At 34.4% G+C, this 19,885-nt stretch overlaps 1 protein-coding gene across 9 annotated transcripts in view; it reads left to right on the top strand.

Moving 5' to 3' along the window:
- Dhod (dihydroorotate dehydrogenase 2) overlaps window positions 1–13,754 on the top strand; it is a 70,894-nt gene extending 57,140 nt beyond the window's left edge. For all 9 annotated transcript variants that reach the window (XM_081758896.1, XM_081758899.1, XM_081758901.1 and 6 more), the window contains one exon: window positions 13,301–13,754. In XM_081758896.1, the coding sequence (XP_081615022.1) occupies window positions 13,301–13,361 (61 nt within the window). In that variant the 3' untranslated portion in view covers window positions 13,362–13,754. The remainder of the gene's footprint in view (window positions 1–13,300) is intronic.
- Window positions 13,755–19,885: the final 6,131 nt, after the last annotated feature.

Here is a 19,885-nt window from a genome sequence, read left to right as displayed (position 1 = left end):
CTACAAATTAAGACTTTCCAATAACTTTCCCCACTGCTCGTGAATTTTAAGTCCTGCATTCCAGTTCATAACAGCTTTTCTCTGGTAGTGATTGGTGATGTATCAGTGTCAGAGGAAGAAAAGAAGTTATTAAGCTTAGGACATAAATTCAAAATCAAAGATGACAGATTGAATGTGGAAGAAGTGATTTATTCTGTTGAACAGGCCGTTAGCCAGGTTGAAGATAAAGAAAAGAGAAACAAAATTAGGAGAAAGGCTGTGGCGATAGTTAAGAAAAACATGAAAAAGGAAGGGGGAAACGTTACTAAAGAAGAGAAGGTGACGCTTAGAAAATTTGTTAAGAGAAAGGATATAATAGTGCAGAAAGTGGACAAAGGGGGTGCAGTGATAGTGATGGAAAAGCAATGGTATGAGACAAAATTAAATGACTTGTGTGATGGGACATGCGAAGTGATAGAGGGGAAAGATTTAAGGAGAGAAATAAAAGAAACGGTATTTGTTTTTGAAGAAAGAAGGTTACCAACCAGGTTTAAATGAGGAAGAAAGAATTCCAGTAATGAAAGGATTTCCCAAGATTCATAAGGAAGTGATAAAGCTGAGGCCGGTGCTTGACTGCAGAGGGAATCTGTGTGATCCGCTGGAGGAGAAGGTCAAGAGGATAGCTGAAGGTTTAAGGAAAGAGCAGGAGAGTAATAGTGTGAAAAATTCGAAGGAGCTGAAGGATAGACTGGGCAACATGGGACGTATGGAAGGTAGAACGCTGTTGTTTAGCATTGATGCGAAAGCAAAGTTTCCGAGCTTGAAGAGGGAGTATATATTGAAAGCAGTGACAGAGAAAATGGGAGGAAAGAAAATACATGGTTAGAGTGCAGAAAAGCTCAAAGAAGCCTTGAAGACCATATGGAGGAACAGTTTCTGCGTTATAAGAGAGAGGTTAGCAAGGATCAAGGAGAGCCTGAGCATAGGATCGAGAATGAGTCCGGTATTGGCGGAGATAGTGATGAACAGGTGGGAAAAGGAAGCCAAAAGGAAAGGAGGGGACAAGCTCATGTTTTTCAGCAGGTATGTCGATGATTGCTTCGGGATACGGAAAGGTACTCGGAGGCAACTTCTTAAACTTGGGAAGGAAATAGAAGATCAAGTGAAGGGCATAGAACTGGAATTGGAAATAGAAGAGGAAGGGACAATTGTGTTTCTAGATATGAAAATAAGCAGGCAGAGTGACAAGTTGGTCACAGAATGGTTCCAGAAGAAGTGTGCATCAGGGAACTTCTGTCAAAAGGAGTGATGTTGATCGATCAACGAAGAGAAATTTCATAGAAAATATGGAGGAGAGGATCATGTGGATCAGTAGTGACAAAAGGAAGGCAGAGGAAGACATAGAGAAATTTCACAACCAATTGGAGATCAACGGATATGATAAAAGGAAGCTAAGGATGGAAAAAATAAGAAAGAAAGAACCAGAAAAGTAAGAAGAAGGAATATAAGGAAGAAAATGGAGGGAAGAAAAGAAACCATGGTGGGGAATAGAAAGTATAGGGGAAGATATTGAGATAATCAAGAAAGCTCTAAAGAAAATAGGAACGTTTCAACGTACAGGAAAGGGAGTAAGAGACTATTGGACGTGTTATGCATGAAGAAAAAGAAGAAAGAAGAGGAAGAGGAAAGCCGAGAAGAGCTGATGGAAAGAAGAGGAGTGGTTTTAAGATATGGTGCGGTCATTGTAATAGTTGGTATATTGGTGAAACGGGAAAAAACTAAAAGAACGCTTAAAACAGCACCAAGATAATGTGAAATTGGAAAGGGAATGAAATGCCATTTTTAAACATGTAAAGGACACAGGGCATATTAATTGGTGCGAGATTGAAGTGTTAGCACAGGAACAAAGGACGTTAATAAGAAAGTGGAAGGAGGCCAGGTTCACTGAAAAAGAGAAAAGCTGTGTTATGAATTGAAATACAGGACTTAAAATTGACGAACAGTGGGGAAAGTTATTGGAAAGTCTTTAATTTGTAGCTTACTTTTACACTGAATCAGGGAGGGAAATGATCTTCGGTGTTTAATTTTTGTCAACTTCTGTTATGATTGGCTAAATCTGTTTTGATCAACCAGTCAGCGTTCAGAACCATTTTCTGTGATTCTGTTATATCTAGATGCAACTCTCTCTTGTTTTTACAGTGTCTGATGAAGCAATATGTTCAGTTAGTTGGCGAAACTGTCACATTTATTATTTTATAATAAACGTTGCTTTGCTCAGCAATTTGTATTTTAGTGTAAGTTATTAAATAGAGCAAAGCTAGTATGAATCAGTTAGCCACAGAAATAGTTTTGTGTCTTGCAAATGATTTTACCGAAACCAGTTTCGGGTGAAAACCGAACCGGTTTTGAAGAAAACTGAAACCAGTTTTGGAGAAACCGAAATGGGTTTCAGGATTAGGTTTTCTAGAAACCGGTTTTCTGTTTTATAGAAACCGGTTTTGCTCATCCCTACTTTGCACACCCCTGTCTCTTTAGCCTTGACATCTTTCATTCAGGGACATTCAATTACTTGGAGTGAAATGAAAGTGCAGGGCCAAGAGGAGAGAAGGTTAGTGAGAAAATGCAGGGGCGTATTTTATGGGCAACCGAGGCTACCGGCAGTAGCCTTACAACATTAAAAATGGAAAGTTAATATAACACTATAAACTAATTTAAAATAATAAGTTTACAGCTACTAGTTAATCTATATTTTTCGCAAACATGGATACTCAGGGGTGCCCGAAGAAAATTTTGTAGGGGGGCTATCTCCATGGTTGCTACATTACGTTTGGTATTTCTGGTGTTTAATATACGTGGTTTACTATGCATTCTCGTGAGCCAGGGGGACCGGTCCCACTCTGCCCTCCCCTTCTGGTGCCAATACGTACTAAGACACAGCTGTTAACGCTTTGAACGCAATCCCTTTTCTTTCTTAGAGACTGGTGATGTGGCAACCCCCTGGGATACCACTGTCTGCTGCCCTGCTACTGCCAGCAGAAAGGATCGTGTAACTGCTTCTGTGTCCTCGTAGATTCCGCTTTAACAACGTGCAGCGAGCTACGGGCTGGCAACTATGCAGATTGCCCCTCTGTATATCGGTTTCCGAAGGCAGAGCGACAGAGTGAATGGGAGTTCAGCCATTTTTGGGGATATCTGAGAATTTCGGGGCATCATTCCACAGCGATTTTGGTCAACACAATGCAAAATTAGTTTATTTTACGATTGTTGGTATTGTAATTATAATTACTTATTGTTATTTGTATTGCAGTATAATAAGCAAATTTTGCGCGAATCTTTACGAATTAAGGTAACAGAAATGAGAAATGAGGCATAGTGTCGATTACAGAATATATTGACTTCTATCTGCTCTTGTGAACGTTGTGATTGATATCTAGTTGGAAAATGAAATACTACGACGAAAATTATTTTTATTTTTATTACAAAGTAAATTGATTATTGAACGTTTGTAAGCCTAAAATCAGTTCAGCGACAGATTTAGGTCTGATAGCAATATCACTGTACATTATTCGTGATGCAAACTGATGAACGAAAAATTGCTCTTGATTTCTTTGAACATGGGAAGAATATTACATAGGATAACCTGGCATATTCAGTAACTGTTTGCATTAACACGACCCAAAATTTACGATTTAGGTTGTGATAATAGACACGGCAATTATAACGACTTTCTGCGCGTTTTGTGTTGTTGTACGCAGAAGTTTTGCGAGGACTGGTACGGAATGATTACCAACACCAGTAACAGAGGAATCTCTTAGTGGAAGTGACATTGGTAAAAATTAGCATTTTACGGATGCAATCTAGTTCTACGAAAAGTTAACTGCGCAGCGGTATGATGGCATTTCATTTACGGTGGAAAACATTAATAGTCTGAAACATCAACCACCATTTGTTCATTGTTGTGGATATTTTTATATTATTATTATTATTATTATTATTATTATTATTATTACTACTACTACTACTACTACTACTACTACTACTACTACTAATAATAATAATAATAATAATAATATTATACAAGGTCAGTGGTATCCCATACCGTCAAACTAGTATACGCCCTTGAGAAAATGGAAAGAATCAAGATTCATTGAAATAGAAGGTAATAGCATCATGAACTGGAATTCAGGACTTAAAATTGATGAACAGTGGAATAAATTGTTAAGGAGCCTCAAATATTAAATATGTTCATTGTACAGGTTATTTTTGTGAATTTTATATTTATTTATTCTATGCTATTTATTTAATTTTCAGATTTCAGAGTTATTTGTAAGGTTATTTTGTAAATTAGATATGTATGTATATCGTGTCAACAAAGGGGGGGGGAGGGAATTAGCGAATTTTGTTTCTCTTTTATATTCTGGTTTTGTGATTGAAGGGGATTTGCTGAAGTAGCCTGTGGTAGCCAATCAGCATTCAGGAATTGCTTCGCTACCTCTGATATATATATATAATCTGGTCATTACCTGTATGTTTATAGTGTCTGATGAGCCCAAGTATTGGCCAAACTGTTACACATTAATAATAGTATTTATAATGAACGTATTGTTTTGCTCAGCGAGTAGTTTAAATTGGAAATCATGACCAAATACCAGCGAAAAACGTATTATTCCGTTCAACACAGATAAATTTAGTAAGAGAAAAAAATTAAAATTTTACGTCCCACGATTATACCGGCTAAGCTAAAGGAAACGGTGATGAGAAATAAATGAAATGGTGGGATGAATACAGTGGTAGGAAATGGAAGAACCGCGAAAAAAGCCCCACTTACACGGTGTTTGTCCACCACAAAGTTCACTTAGCGCGAGCTGGGATCGAACCAAGGACATCATGCACCAGAGGTGAATGCTCTAATTTAGTAAGATATATCGGCGGGCATATTATACCGAACACAGATTAAGCGGTTAAACACACAATGTAATGAATCAAAATGAAATAAGCGTGCAAACTGGATAGGTGTATCCTAATTCGCATATCTCAAATATTGCAGGAAATTTTTCAGCAATACAATCTTAAACCTGCTTAAGACCTCCATGTACATTGTAAATCGCTGTTAGGGTGTCAAGATGTGAAAGCGATTTCACAAACGTCGAAATATGTATAAAAGCATATTGAAGTCCAGAAAAGTGGCTGTGAATCGTCAAGGTGGGCGCATCAATGTTGGAATGTCTTAAGAATGTTTTTTTAAAAAGTGCTGTGTGATAATATGATTTGTTTTCTAATATATATAAACACTGATCATATCATTTCGAGGAAATGTGAGACATAATCATTTTATCGTTATTCTCAATGTGAAAAATAATATGAAATGTCGACAGGTCCAAAAGTAAGATCGCGTAAGTCAGTTTTTTGTGTCACCTGCAATTGTCATCAAATTTAAGATATGAGAGCTATGACACCGTTTGGTTTTCTACAGTTAGAGTTACGACGGCAAACAAATTCTTCAAATATTTTATCCTTCTTTTCTCCCTCTGTTAGATATAATGATTACTTTCTATTCTATTTGACTTACCAAAAGTAACTTGTTCTTAAACGCTGAAGATGGCAGCCATTAGAAGGAAAAATTGGAGTTTCACACACAACAGAACTTCTTAGGCACGTAGAAAAAGTTGATTCTGAGGTCAGTGTTGTTGAATTTTCAAAAGCATCTCTAAGATACGATTTTCTTTGTTAGTGATATAATTATTGAATTAAGTAAATAAATGATAATTTGTTAAGGTGAAAGAAAAGAAGAGCCGCACTTGACTAGAAATTACATATGGAAGGTCGATTTGGATAAGGCTCATGCAACAAATTTGAAATTTTAGAGGATAATTTTTTACTATTATTATTATTATTATTATTATTATTATTATTATTATTATTATTATTATTATTATTGAAATGAAATTTTATTTAACGTCTCTTAGTTATGCCCTTTAGGCTAAAGGAGACGGCTGATTAATGAATGAATAATTGTGTAATTAAATTTTGGGCTCTTCTACTAGGAATCAAATCCGGGATCACGTACAACAAATGCGTACGCGCTAATCACTAGACAAGTGGGAAGGCTATGTTAATAATAATATTTTTCATTCCATCTTTTACAGATTTTGTTTTTGTACTTGGTTTGTATGAATATAAGGTTATCCTAATTTCGCCGTATACTTTGATAGGCATTGTGTAGACATCAGTTCATATCCAAACGTAATCTTTATACATTAAAACGCATCCTGAAGAAAAAGCTACATAAGCCCTTATCCAAATCAACGCTTTATGTGTTAGGGGTTCAAATATAAAGGGAAATTGTCATGCATTGTTCTTATAAAAAGTGCAAGGTAAACATAATGCACTGGACTAGGATTCTCCAAACTACGGCCCGCGGGTGAACACTGGTCCACCACAGTTTCTTTTGATTAAATTGTAAAACCTACTAAGTAAATTACAAGGTAATAATCAGATGGTTTTATGCGACCAATTAAGAAACACAATAACTCATATACATGATGAAATTGAACATTTTAACTGTATTTATAGATACGAGATTTATCCTAGAAAAATAAAATAAGTGACATATATAGGTAATTCACATAACGAAATTAAACATTGTAATTATGTATTTGTACTTATTTACTACATTTGAAACCAAGATACATTTGGTATTTGGAGGGTTCAGACAGTCCTCTTTCTTGTTTCTAATACACTTTTAAAAAAGGAAACATGTTACATTATTTAATACGCATTATTGCAAAGATAATCTGCTACGCTGTAATATACTTTATCCACCAGGAATCTCTTGAGTTTCTTTTTAAAAACATTTATATTTTATTCATTTTTTATTTCTCTGGGCAGCTTATTGTAAATTTGTACTCCCATATGGCTTGGGCCTTCCTGTACTAGTTTTGTAAAATATTGTCTTCTTTCATTTTGCTGTCTAGTATTATAAACGTGACTTATTTGAGTTCCGCCTTTCAATTTTGCTGCATAGATTGCAGTTTCGTATACATACATAAATGGTAGGGTAAGGATGTAGTGCTGTTTAAATTTATCTTCGCATGATGTTCTCATGTGTAGACCAAATATTATCCGTATTGCTTGCTTCTGTTTCATTAGTAAGATTTGTGTTGTAGCTTTACACTGAGAACTGTTTGCTAGTGGAAATTATCAGCAGTGACTTCAAATGCTTATCAGTTAACTTGAGTCTGTAAATATTCTTTTGTATATTTGATTCTGGAGAATGTTTCGGATATGTTCACACAGATCAGTAGTTTCGGAAGTGGAAAGAATACCACGAGAAAATTTATGGAACTGATCAATCTGTATGAGTGGAACACTTCTATAAAATTCCATCAATGGTGAATTGAAATATTTTTCTTCAAAAATGTCACTGCACTGCAAATTAATCATTTCCATTTAAAGTTCTGGGGCAAGGGCGTGTGTTGGCGTTAAAAGGATTTTGGAAAATCTTGATGTCGTTTGCATCAAATGTGGAAAATGAGACTCAAAATTTATTTTTAAAGCACCCAAAGCATTAATTGCAAAATCCACCGGAGAGACTCCGACTAAATGTTTGGCAAGCATACATTAAAATGCGTGAAATTTTCTATTTATTTATATTTATTTTCAATTGGGATTGAAACAAAACAATTCTTTTTTCGAAAGGACTTAATGAGAGTGTATCAATCAGGTAGAAATTGGTTTTCTCCTTGTAATTTTAAATTAAGGTTATTCATATATTTGGTTACATCTGTATAAAATGCTAACTTTCATATCCACTCGTTGATGTGTAACTTAGCCACCGTATGATTATTTTATTGAAGAAAATTTCAGTCATTGTTCGGAGCTCCAAAAATCGCGTTGGAACTTCTCCGCAGCTAAGCCAACGTTTTACAGTATAACATGGTTAAGTCATTTTCTCCCATTTCTTTGATAAACTCGCTAAATTGGCGATGATTGAACACATGTTATTTGATATAATTAACAGCTGACATGACTGGCTTTAAAACTTCTGATATATCCAAGTATTTTTCGCACAAAGACTGTTGATGAATGATGCAATGTACGATTAATGGTTTTGAACCACCATAATTTTCTACGGCATGTGACACGAGAGCAACATCATCTTTATTTTTTCCATGCATGTTTTTGCCACTATCAGTAGTGATACAGTATTTATTTTATTTATTTATTTATTTATTTATTTATTTATTTATTTATTTATTTATTTATTTATTTATTTATTTATTGTAAGAACATGTTCAAATCTTTTAAAAGTATCCTTTCCAGTGGTCGTGTCGTGAATTCTATGAATGTCAAGAAGTTGTTCATACATTTCATAATTTGTATATATTCCTTTGAATAACAATAACACCTGAGCAGTATCTGAAACATCAATTGACTCATCCAGAGCCAAAGAGAACAACTATAAGTTTCGATTTTTGTTAGACAGTTTCTGCAATATAATTTACTCTTCAAGCCACTAATGAGACTACTAAACGCACTAGGGATGCGGACGAGACGAGACGAGACGAGGCAGAATTTTCCTGACAAAATTCGAGTCGAGACTACAACGATAACGTTGTATGTTTCATTTTGTTTTATTATCAATCTGTGCCTATTTAATGAAAGGAATCAGAGGCGAATTATGTGAGCAATATGATGTATAAGGAAAAGAAAGATATATTGAGATTTCGAATTATTATTTAGGTAATCAGTAACAAAAATAAGTGTGTGTTGATGTTTCTATAGCAACGTCGTAAATAATATACATATACGAAGACATATTAACGAGTAAGGAAGTGAATGTATGAAGGAATAAATTTTTTTATTGTATATGTAGAAAAGTCGATTATGTACACTTACAAGTGATCAAATATTAAACGACAGTTAAGAAAATGATACAAGGCGTGTAAATTATTATGAAGATTAACTTTTAAGATAAAACGAACCAGTGACCCTTTACAATAATTGGTGCCGAACCATGGGAGTATAAGTGTGTCGTTTCGAAGATCAGTAAAAACGGCATCTCAACACGTCACAAAATTGCGAAGTGGAAAAATTATTAGGCGAAATATGGATATGAGTATTGAGTGTAATAACATGACTGGTGAACAGAATGTATATCCCAAACCAACTTCGAGTGACAATTTGGCTGATATCTTAAAAGATTTGGGCCAGCAGATGAAAAACCAATCTCAACAAATTCATGACAAATTGGACCAGAAATTGACTCATTTAGCACAGGACTTTGATGAAAAATTAGTGAAACTAAGCCAACGTAATGAAGACAGATGGGAGCAGGTGTGTCATCAGCTAAATCAGATCAACCTCCAGGTGACGGAAAAATTCGAGAAATATGAGGAGAAGATAGGAAAGATGGTACAAAGAAGTACAGAAATAGAGGAATCCATGGATGTTCTAAAATCAACTATCAACGTCCATGATAATCATATCAAAATGCTGCGAGATGAAGTTAATTACTTCAAAGAAAAATGTATTCCCGGAACTTCATTCCAGGATACCGAAGGCGCGAGTCATCATATAGCCACAGGTTGGGTACCTGATCACCATCCAAGAACAACATTGGAATTAGAGGGATCATCCAGCAGTGCAGAGGGTAGTGACAGAGAAGAACAAGTGAGACAAATATCCAAGCGCCGACACATCTCCAGTAGAAATTTGAAGACAACCACAGGTAATCGGTTACGTTTTAGTGAAATAAAGTCGCTTACCAAGTTTAGTGGCGTGCCAGGAGATATGCCTGCCAGGTCATTTCTTGAAAAATTCCAAGATGAATGCGAGCTCATCGGTGTAAATGAGTCTCAATACTTAAAATTATTACCCCATATCTTGTTGCCACCTTGCCTAACTTGGTTTAAGGCTATTAGGGATAGTATCCGTTCGTATTCAGATTTTAAAAATGCTCTTTTGTCAAACTACGAAAACGATTTTATGGTAGCAAATAGAGATGCTGTTTTGCGAACGAACCATTACAATCCTAAGTTACACCGAAGTATTACCGAATTTGTAGTGTCGACATATCATGAGCTAAGATCATTAAATCCTAACCATCCTGAATCTCGAATTATAGCTTCAATTAGGATCTTGTTGCCATTTAGATTACAACAGTTGTTAATGTCAGCTCAGTGTATTAATTTCAGTCATTTAATAATGCTCGTTCAAAGCTATGAGAGTCAATCTGTAATTCAGAATAACAATAAAATGCAGGATAGAGGTCAGGGTAATTATGCACGTAATCAAACACAATATGCTCCAGTTCGTAACGTAGATGTACGACCTGAAAATGATACTAATGTTCGTAGCGTGAATAATAGAATGAATAGTTATAATGGTACCGGAAATCAAACGCAACCTAACTATAGAAATGGAGCTAGGAATTTCAGGAACAACAACAGGAATTTCAATAGGAATAATAATTACCGCCGATCTTCACAAAATCAATTTGCAGATAGCAGGAATTTCGTAAATAGGAATCAAAATATGGTATCATCCTATGAAAGACAAGTACGTACACAAGATTGTGCTATACAATGTTCCTTGAATGAACCCTTTGAACGTATCAACTGACAAAAAGGCGTCCGATGGATTTGTATTAATTTGACCTTTGCTTACGTCTATGGTTAATGTGTTCTTCGTTCAATTTATTATTAAAATATACGTTGAAAACATATGTAATTATGAAATATTTTGATTATGGGTAAAACTCATTATTTACGGAAAGTTGACCGAAGTTAATTTATCGTAGTTAATTGAAAATATTATTGAATTAATTCCTTACTGTTTTGTTGCAATTTCCTTTTTATAGCATTAATTGAGAAAATGTTAATTTGTGTTTCATGATAAGAAATTATCTAAGAGCTTTATTACAAGAAGCTATTACTGTTTTCGTGTTTTTATTTCATTCGGATTTCATTTGAATATTATGAATATTTGAAAGATCACAATTTTAATGTAAACTTATGAAAGTAATGACAGATATATAAGATAAATGCACCTTATTATATGGAAAAGAATAAGAATAATGAATATCGAATCTCTTAATTTCTCGAAGTTTATTAATGTATTAAATAAGAACCATCAATGCGTTCATATGTTCCAACTTTGTTAACTTCTGATCCTATCAATATTTAATGTTATGAAGATCTTGGTTTGTAAATAGTGTTATTTGTATATGAAGGAATAGTTAATTTTGTACCCTAGAAGAAAACTACCAGTTAGGTTCAATTTGTGAATAGCCTTACTTATGATAATTGGTAATGCGTCATTATTAATATTGAGATATTTTGACAGATATGAAAATGTGTTATATTATAGTATATTATATATGGAAAAGTAGAATATGTATATTAAAGGTGACATTATATATATGAGGGCTATTCGAAAGATAAATGTTTCATGGTAGTTAACCCAGGGTTCTTTCCTTCATAGTACGACTATTATGGAAGTCCCGTTCGAAGCGACATCTACAACGATAACGTTGTATGTTTCATTTTGTTTTATTATCAATCTGTGCCTATTTAATGAAAGGAATCAGAGGCGAATTATGTGAGCAATATGATGTATAAGGAAAAGAAAGATATATTGAGATTTCGAATTATTATTTAGGTAATCAGTAACAAAAATAAGTGTGTGTTGATGTTTCTATAGCAACGTCGTAAATAATATACATATACGAAGACATATTAACGAGTAAGGAAGTGAATGTATGAAGGAATAAATATTTTTATTGTATATATAGAAAAGTCGATTATGTACACTTACAAGTGATCAAATATTAAACGACAGTTAAGAAAGTGATACAAGGCGTGTAAATTATTATGAAGATTAACTTTTAAGATAAAACGAACCAGTGACCCCTTACAAGACAAAGCCCTTCTAACAGAAAAATATATATTTTTCGAGTCAAGACATCAGTTTTACAGCACATTTTCGAGTCGAGACAGACCCAAATTTTGTCTCGTGCGCATCCCTACACTACAGCATGAAGTTCAGTTTGAACTACTACAGAACACGATTCTTTCTAAAAAATAAATAAATAAATGTACCTGTAAAAGCCAGGAGAAATCAGTGTCTGCTGACAAACTAATGCTTTTTCTGGATACATTTCTTCTGTGTCTGCCATCATGCAATCCTTAATTAAATCGACGTCAGTAAATGGATTTCCAATTCCAATGGTTTCGCTATTGAATGAGTCACTTGAAAATTAGTAGGAGTTGATGTTTCTTGTTCAGCATTTAATTTCTTTAACAACAGTTGCTGAGATTTCAATCTGCTTTTCAAAGATCCATACCTTTCAAACCGTAGGCTTCCTGTAAATTTGGAGTAATTCTGAGAATGTTTAGTGTCATAATGACGTTTTATAGTATATTCTTTGAGGACTGATATTGTTTCATTGCAAATTACACACACTACAGTATGTTCATACAGCAGTCCGTCAGATATATATATATATATATATATATATATATATATATATATATAGATAGATAGATAGATAGATATAGATATAGATAGATAGATAGATATATAGATATGTGTGTGTATGTATGTGTGTATGAACTCGAAAAATTTTCTTTTTCCTCTACATAGGCTTGAAAGGAAAATGGCAAAATATATCGGGTGTCTATAAATTACCTTTTCAACTTTCATCTTTAATAACTTCAAAACTCTAGTATGTAAAAACAAACGGTTTTCAACAGGTGACTAGATAATTCATAAACTTTTTATATTTTTTTTTATTTTATGATTTAGATGATACAGGAGAAAGCTTAGTATGTAGCCCGGTTAATAGATACGGAACCCCATAAGAAGGTTTTATAGTAACCCTTCTTATTGGGTTCTGTAAAGGATCAGATGTACCGAACCAACGTTACAGTCCTAGAGGACCTGAAGACACGCATTGGCAATGCATTTGAACATGTCACCGTGAAGTATCTGGAGCGTACATGAGAAGAATTTGAATGCCGATTGGACGTTGTCCATGCCAGTAGGCATGCACACATTGACATGTAAGAGGAAACAAAACTTTATGATTTATCTTGTGACATGCTGAAAACCGTTTGTTATTATCTGATAGTTTTAAAGTTATTAAAGTCTAAAATTGTAAAGACAATGTATGGACACGCATCTCTATCCTGCAACATTAAGCATAACCCTTCGTCACCTTTAGTTTATGTAAAGTAAGAAACGCTAAGTGAATTCGGTAGTACTTTAATTAACTTTTTATGATGTTTGAAGGTTGTTATTGTAATTGTTTTCTCCACAGTGCCGATGGTGTTGAATCAGTCTCAGCTGCAGTGGGAAGTGAATCTCATTCTAAGAAGTAACTCTTGTTTCACGACGAAGCGCGTGGTTATGAAAACTGATGCCAATTGATAGTGAAGTGAGTGTATATGTATTTATGATTCTGTATAGAATTGAAATGATAAAACTGCATCCTCGTCAATATGAAACGTGCGTGCCAGTTGTTAGTGCCTTATTACTAATATAGAAAGGGAAACAACACAATAAAGATGACTTTTTATCGCCTTCTACATTTTAAAATATGTTATTTCTCGTTGCATTACCATCGAAGTGTACTAACAGTGGAAAGGAATAAAGTTAGTTGAATGAATTGGATCAGTTACATTTGTTTTTTAAGTGAGTTATATTTGCTATTAAAGACATCACTTTGCTGTATTTTTCTGTGAATAAAAGGTTAGTTTATTGTTAAAACTGAATTATTTCTTGCTTCACTATGATTTTTTTTTAAAAATTACAATCTGACAGGACCCAATTTTATGTACGAGGTATCTGAAAAAAAAAAAAAAAAGTGTTGGATCATTTAATGTTCGTTTTCATTTTCATGCACGCGATTGTCGAAGTTTCGCAGAGGTGTGTTGTGTATAACCTTGAGTAAAACAACTATGTACACTTTGCACTTTGGCACGCATACTATTTAATACTTTTTATCAACCATTTTTTTAAGTTCTTGTAAGTAACCTATAAAATTCATGGATATTACTTTACATCCACGACAGAGTTCAATTTCTTAAGTTGCATTATTAATTATCATGAAAAAAATACAAGATAATAAAATACATTTTTCCCGCTAAGTTTCTAGGAATCGTTATTCAGTGATAAAATTACCTCTATTTTCCTATCTTCATTTCTGCAACATTAAGCTTCAGCCATTGTAGATTTAAAGAATTTCTGTTTTAGCATGGATGCAACACAATTACTGGGACTCTAAATTTCATTTATTTATTATGAAAACAACTTTTGATAATTATGTAATGAGGCTATAGTCTTTTATTCGCAAGTACTTTAAAACGCTGCGGATTAGATACTGTTAATTAATAAATTATAAAAATAATTGCCTTACTCTTCTGTATTCTGATATAAATGTATGGAAGAACACCCAATTGTCGAATTTTTGCTGCCTTCACTGACTAGTACGCGCTCTGTCAAAATATCCTTGTCTTCCAATATCGGTGAAACGAATTGTATGAAGAAAGTTTGGGTATAGGAATACGCTTTTAAATACTAAAGGAGCATTAGTTTCGCCGGTATCAGAGAATTCTGGAGCATGGATATTGAAATCTAGCGTATATTAGTTATTGTGTAATTGCTTGAACCGCGAGCGATAAATTCCAAAGTTTTCAAGCCAAGCGTTTTAAAACGTGATATTTCGCATTTTCAGCGGTTTATAACCCCAGAAACAAGGCATTTTTCGACTCATGTTTATTAGAACTTTTTCTTTCATTTCACCTTCGTTCAATTACAGCAGGAAGCTCAATTTCAAAATTTAGAAACAGATCTTAATAAGAGGGTAAAGTTTTACAATCTCATGAAACCAGTATATAGAGTATGTCAAACTGTTTAGATGAATATCGTAGTTCTATGCGTTCTTTGGAAAATTTTAGGAAAACCAGTGAATCTGTCGTAGAATCATTGGATAGTCGTAATCAAGAGCTGCACGATGAGTTACAGTTTATAACACAGATTTGAACTCTAGTAGTGATAGTGACTCAACTGAGAAGGAAACTCCTTCTAAGCAAGCACATCTCAGCTTTGGTGTTAGTAAGTTGAAATGTAGAGAGTGGATGTCAAACGAAACCAGATAATAATAATCACTGGCCGACATCAGTTTAGTTACAGAAAGGAAAACCTCTGATTCTGACTAATTTCAGGATGCTGAATTCGAAATTGATACCCGCTTTACTACATTAGCTCGTATTTTGGCGTTATGCATTGTTGCCAATTTTGCCATTTTGTAGAGACGGTTTCAGTTGTCATCGAAGTAACCAGTCTGACAATACTATTTGAGTAAGAAATAAATTAGATTTCACTCAGTTGGCGACAGTTAGGACCCCCCTTGTTGTTGGCATATATATATATATATATATAAATGAATATCGGGAGGACGGGGATGATTGAAATGCTTGACACTTGTGTTCCTCCCCGTCCTTTGTTTGTTTGTTTTTAGACCACTGAAACCGGTTTAAAAAATAGGGTCTATGTAGCAACAATGAGCGGCACGATGACGCGGGCGAAAAAAGCGCCGACTGCGCGGCTCAGTCTTGCTCTTATGCATTGCAGTAAGTAATCTCTCAAGTGTCTAAGTATTTTGTCGGGAGAATTGACTTGAAATTTTTGTCAGTAACTTCAGTTTTATTTTACCGTATTTTTAGAACTGTTTGCCTGTGTTTTCAGTATCTTTTAGTGATTTTATGGAATAAGTGGTTGTGCAGTTGTTCTATGTTTCGCTTTCCTGTGCACAATGTCAAGTTCTTCCCGCAGAGGATATAAAAATTCACCGGACAGATTTTGTTATATCTGTGACGTATTTATGGTTAAGTCGCAGATTAATCGATAAATGATGACGTTAGGAAAGGATATTATTTTTATTTTGGCTGCAAGATCGGTGATCAAGATAAAAGCTGGGCCCCTCATGTGTGTTTGATGTGTTATGCGACTCTGATTGCCTGGCTTAAAGGAACCAAACGAAGGATGCCTTTTTCTGTTCCGATGATATGGAGAGAACCCCGGAATCATGATGATTGCTATTTCTGTATGACGAATACAGCAGGAAGTAACAAGAAGAAACAACGTGCCGTCGAATACCCAAACTTGCAATCCGCGATCTGACCAGTGCCCCATGGAGAAAATTTACCTGTACCTAGTCCTCCAAAACATTGGGAAACTATCGATATTACAGCGCCTACAGGAAGCGATGAAGACATCAACTCAATATCTGCAGATGAAGATCCGAGAGATAGTTCCTTCCACGTAAAAAATGAGTCTCACTGCATCCTACAACATGAGTTGAATGATTTAGTGAGAGAGTTACAGCTTTCGAAAGAGAAAGCTCAACTTTTGGGTGCTAGACTCAAAGAGTGGAATTTACTGGCTCCTGGAACTACTTACACTCACTACAGGAAAAGGAACGAGCCCTTTTCAGAATACTACAGAATGGAAGATTCCCTTTGCGTATGCACGGACATCAATGGTCTGATGAATGAATTAGAAATTCAACATGATCCATCCGATTGGCGTATTTTCATAGATTCGTCTAAGTACAGTCTGAAAGCGGTTTTACTTCATAATGAAAATAAGCTGCCGTCTTTTCCTGTGGCACACTCTGTTTCGATGAAAGAGACTTACGAGAATCTCGCACTCATTTTAAATCGTATTAACTACAAAGAATATGGTTGACAAATTTGCGGAGATTTGAAAGTTATTGCAATATTACTTGGTCTGCAAGGTGGATTTACAAAGTACTGTTGTTTTGTGTGTCTTTGGGACTCAAGAGCCACAGGAAAATATTTGTCACAAAAAGAGTGGCCCCCCAGAGAGACATTTAAGGCCAGAAAGATGTAATTAGGCAGCTCTGAAAAGAGCTTTTTAGATTTGATTAAGAAATTATTCAAGATCAATATCTTGTATAGTCTCCATTAGCTTCTATGACGGCTCTTAATCTCCTTGGTAAAGAGTTAATTAAGTTGGCGACTTATCGATGTCCCTGTGCAAATTTTTCCCACGCATCAACAAGAGCTATTAAGTTAGAAACAGTCTCTTTCATTTTGATTGTAAAAGATAATCTGTCGCAGTAGAAAACATGTATTAGTTTACATACAGGATTTTGTACATAAAGTTTATAAAAGTCTATATTAAAATATTAAATAATAGTAATTATATGTTTTAGTGCATGAGTATTAGTGAGATTTGCCTACTGTTCTTTCTCTTAAGAAGTAATTTGGTTAAAATTAACAAAACTTCATCAGACCAAAGAGCATATTGAGAACTCAGTTTTATTCAAAAGACCTATTTGTTGCAACAGAACACTTCATGTTGGTAGGCTTGTATGTAACTGTAATTAATGCATGTAACTGTAACTTCTGTAATTAATGCACATCCACGAATAAAGGATATAACAGAAATAAGTGCAGACTATTAATTTTCAACTAGCTGAGCCTGCGCTCTCTACACAGCGCATCATTCACATATGAGCATAAATCCCCTTGTCATTCCTCATATCTGTACATGTCCCTTTACAGATACAAGTGAAGAACGCCTTCATAAAAATCGGCAAGGAGTATCATAAAGGGGAAACTTTTTCGACTATTTTTTTTCAATATCTCGCACCATTTGCAAGATTTGAACCCACTTGTGGTTGGAATTTGTAATTCATATATGGCCAGTGTTTTCTTTCTTTTTGCATGCATTATGTAATAAGTAAATAAATTACACACACAATTAATTATGTCAGTTATATACGGAGTTCATTAAAACAAAAAACTCCCCAAACAATGAAGATTCACCTTAGACAGGAGAAATGGTTATCTTTCGTTTTCTTATCATTTGGCCATGAAACAAACACCTGAGAGATATACAACCCCTATATACAACTATGAGATGTTGGAATATATAACTCGTAGGGTATGAAGCTTTACTTTTTCAAAAATTTCAGTATTTCCAGTGTACCCCTAAAGATTTAATAAAGAACTAATTACCATGTTTTTTTTAAATATTCATTAGAACTGGACAATTTACACAAAATTTGGAATCGACCAATGAAAACAGCACGTTTCTAGCACTTGTGGGTTCAATATCTCATTGACGAAAGGACTGGAGACAAACTTATAAACTTTTCTTTGGGGACAAACATATACACGTAAATCTAGTATTTTAATACAGATAATAATTGGAATAGTTTTATTTTCGAGTGCTGTTTTTTAATATTCGCAATATTGAAATTTTTGAACTTATATTTTTCACGCGTTTGAAAAAAAAGAATATCCTAACTATATATAAAACTACATGAGCTGACATAAATTATTGAGCACTTCCTGTAGGGCTACAATGATTAAATTTGGCATGATTGTAGCTTTCCGGAACTAACCCACAGGAAAATTGTCAAAAGTGAATATTTTTAATTTTTAGGGGGTCTAAAGAGGGGATGAAAAATTTCCCCATGTTATTTAAATGGACCTTTTTTTGGACGTATAATCTCATGTTTTAGGTACTTAGAATTGGAATAGAAACTTGAAATTCGGTATGCTTACACATTTTCGTTAGCACTACCTAAGTGAATCAGTACAAGTAAAAAATTCCGAACTTAGAGTGGTTTTATAGGGAACTGAAAAATCTTTTCCATGCTATTTATATGAGACACCTTTTACACCCTCAAATTATTGAGCACTTCCTGCAGAGTTACAATGATTAAATTTGACATGATTATAGCTTTTCGGGACAAACCCACAGGAAAATTGCCAAAAGTGAATATTTTTAATTTTTAGAGGGGATGAAGAATTTCCCCATGTTATTTAAATGAGACTTTTTCTGGACCTATAATCTCATGTTTTAGGTACTTAGAATTGGAATAAAAACTTCAAATTCGGTATGCTTGTACGTTTTCGTTAGCTTTACCTAAGTGAATCATCAGAAATGAAAATTTCTAACCGTAAGGTGGTTTTATGGGGAACTAAAAAATCTTTCCAATGTTATTTATACGGGACGTCTTCTATACCCCAAAATGTTTAGGCACTTTCGGCAAGATTAGAATGACGAAATTTGGCATGATTGTAGCCTTCCAGGACTAACCGACAGAAAAATTGCCAAAAGTAAAAAATTCCAACTTTAGAGTGGTTTTATAGGGAACTGAAAAATCTTTCCCATGTTATTTATATGGGACACCTTTTACACCCTCAAATTATTGAGCACTTCCTGCAGGGCTACAATGATTAAATTTGACATGATTATAGCTTTTCGGGACAAACCCACAGGAAAATTGCCAAAAGTGAATATTTTTAATTTTTAGAGGGTCTAAAGAGAGGATGAAGAATTTCCCCATGTTATTTAAATGAGATTTTTTCTGGACCTATAATCTCATGTTTTAGGTACTTAGAATTGGAATAAAAACTTCAAATTCGGTATGCTTGTACGTTTTCGTTAGCTTTACCTAAGTGAATCATCAGAAATGAAAATTTCTAACCGTAAGGTGGTTTTATGGGGAACTGAAAAATCTTTCCAATATTATTTATACGGGACGTCTTGTATACCCCAAAATGTTTAGGCACTTTCGGCAAGATTAGAATGACGAAATTTGGCATGATTGTAGCCTTCCAGGACTAACCGACAGAAAAATTGCCAAAAGTAAAAAATTCCAACTTTAGAGTGGTTTTATAGGGAACTGAAAAATCTTTCCCATGTTATTTATATGGGACACCTTTTACACCCTCAAATTATTGAGCACTTCCTGCAGGGCTACAATGATTAAATTTGACATGATTATAGCTTTTCGGGACAAATTCGCGGGAAAATTGCCAAAAGGGAATATTTTTAATTTTTAGGGGGTCTAAAGAGGGGA

This window comes from Thermobia domestica, chromosome 5, assembly GCF_964235325.1.
Source record: "Thermobia domestica chromosome 5, izTheDome1.hap1.1, whole genome shotgun sequence".
NCBI classification, from domain to species: domain Eukaryota; kingdom Metazoa; phylum Arthropoda; class Insecta; order Zygentoma; family Lepismatidae; genus Thermobia; species Thermobia domestica.
Note: the sequence above shows the minus strand (reverse complement) of the source record. Positions and strands in the feature narration are given on the sequence as shown.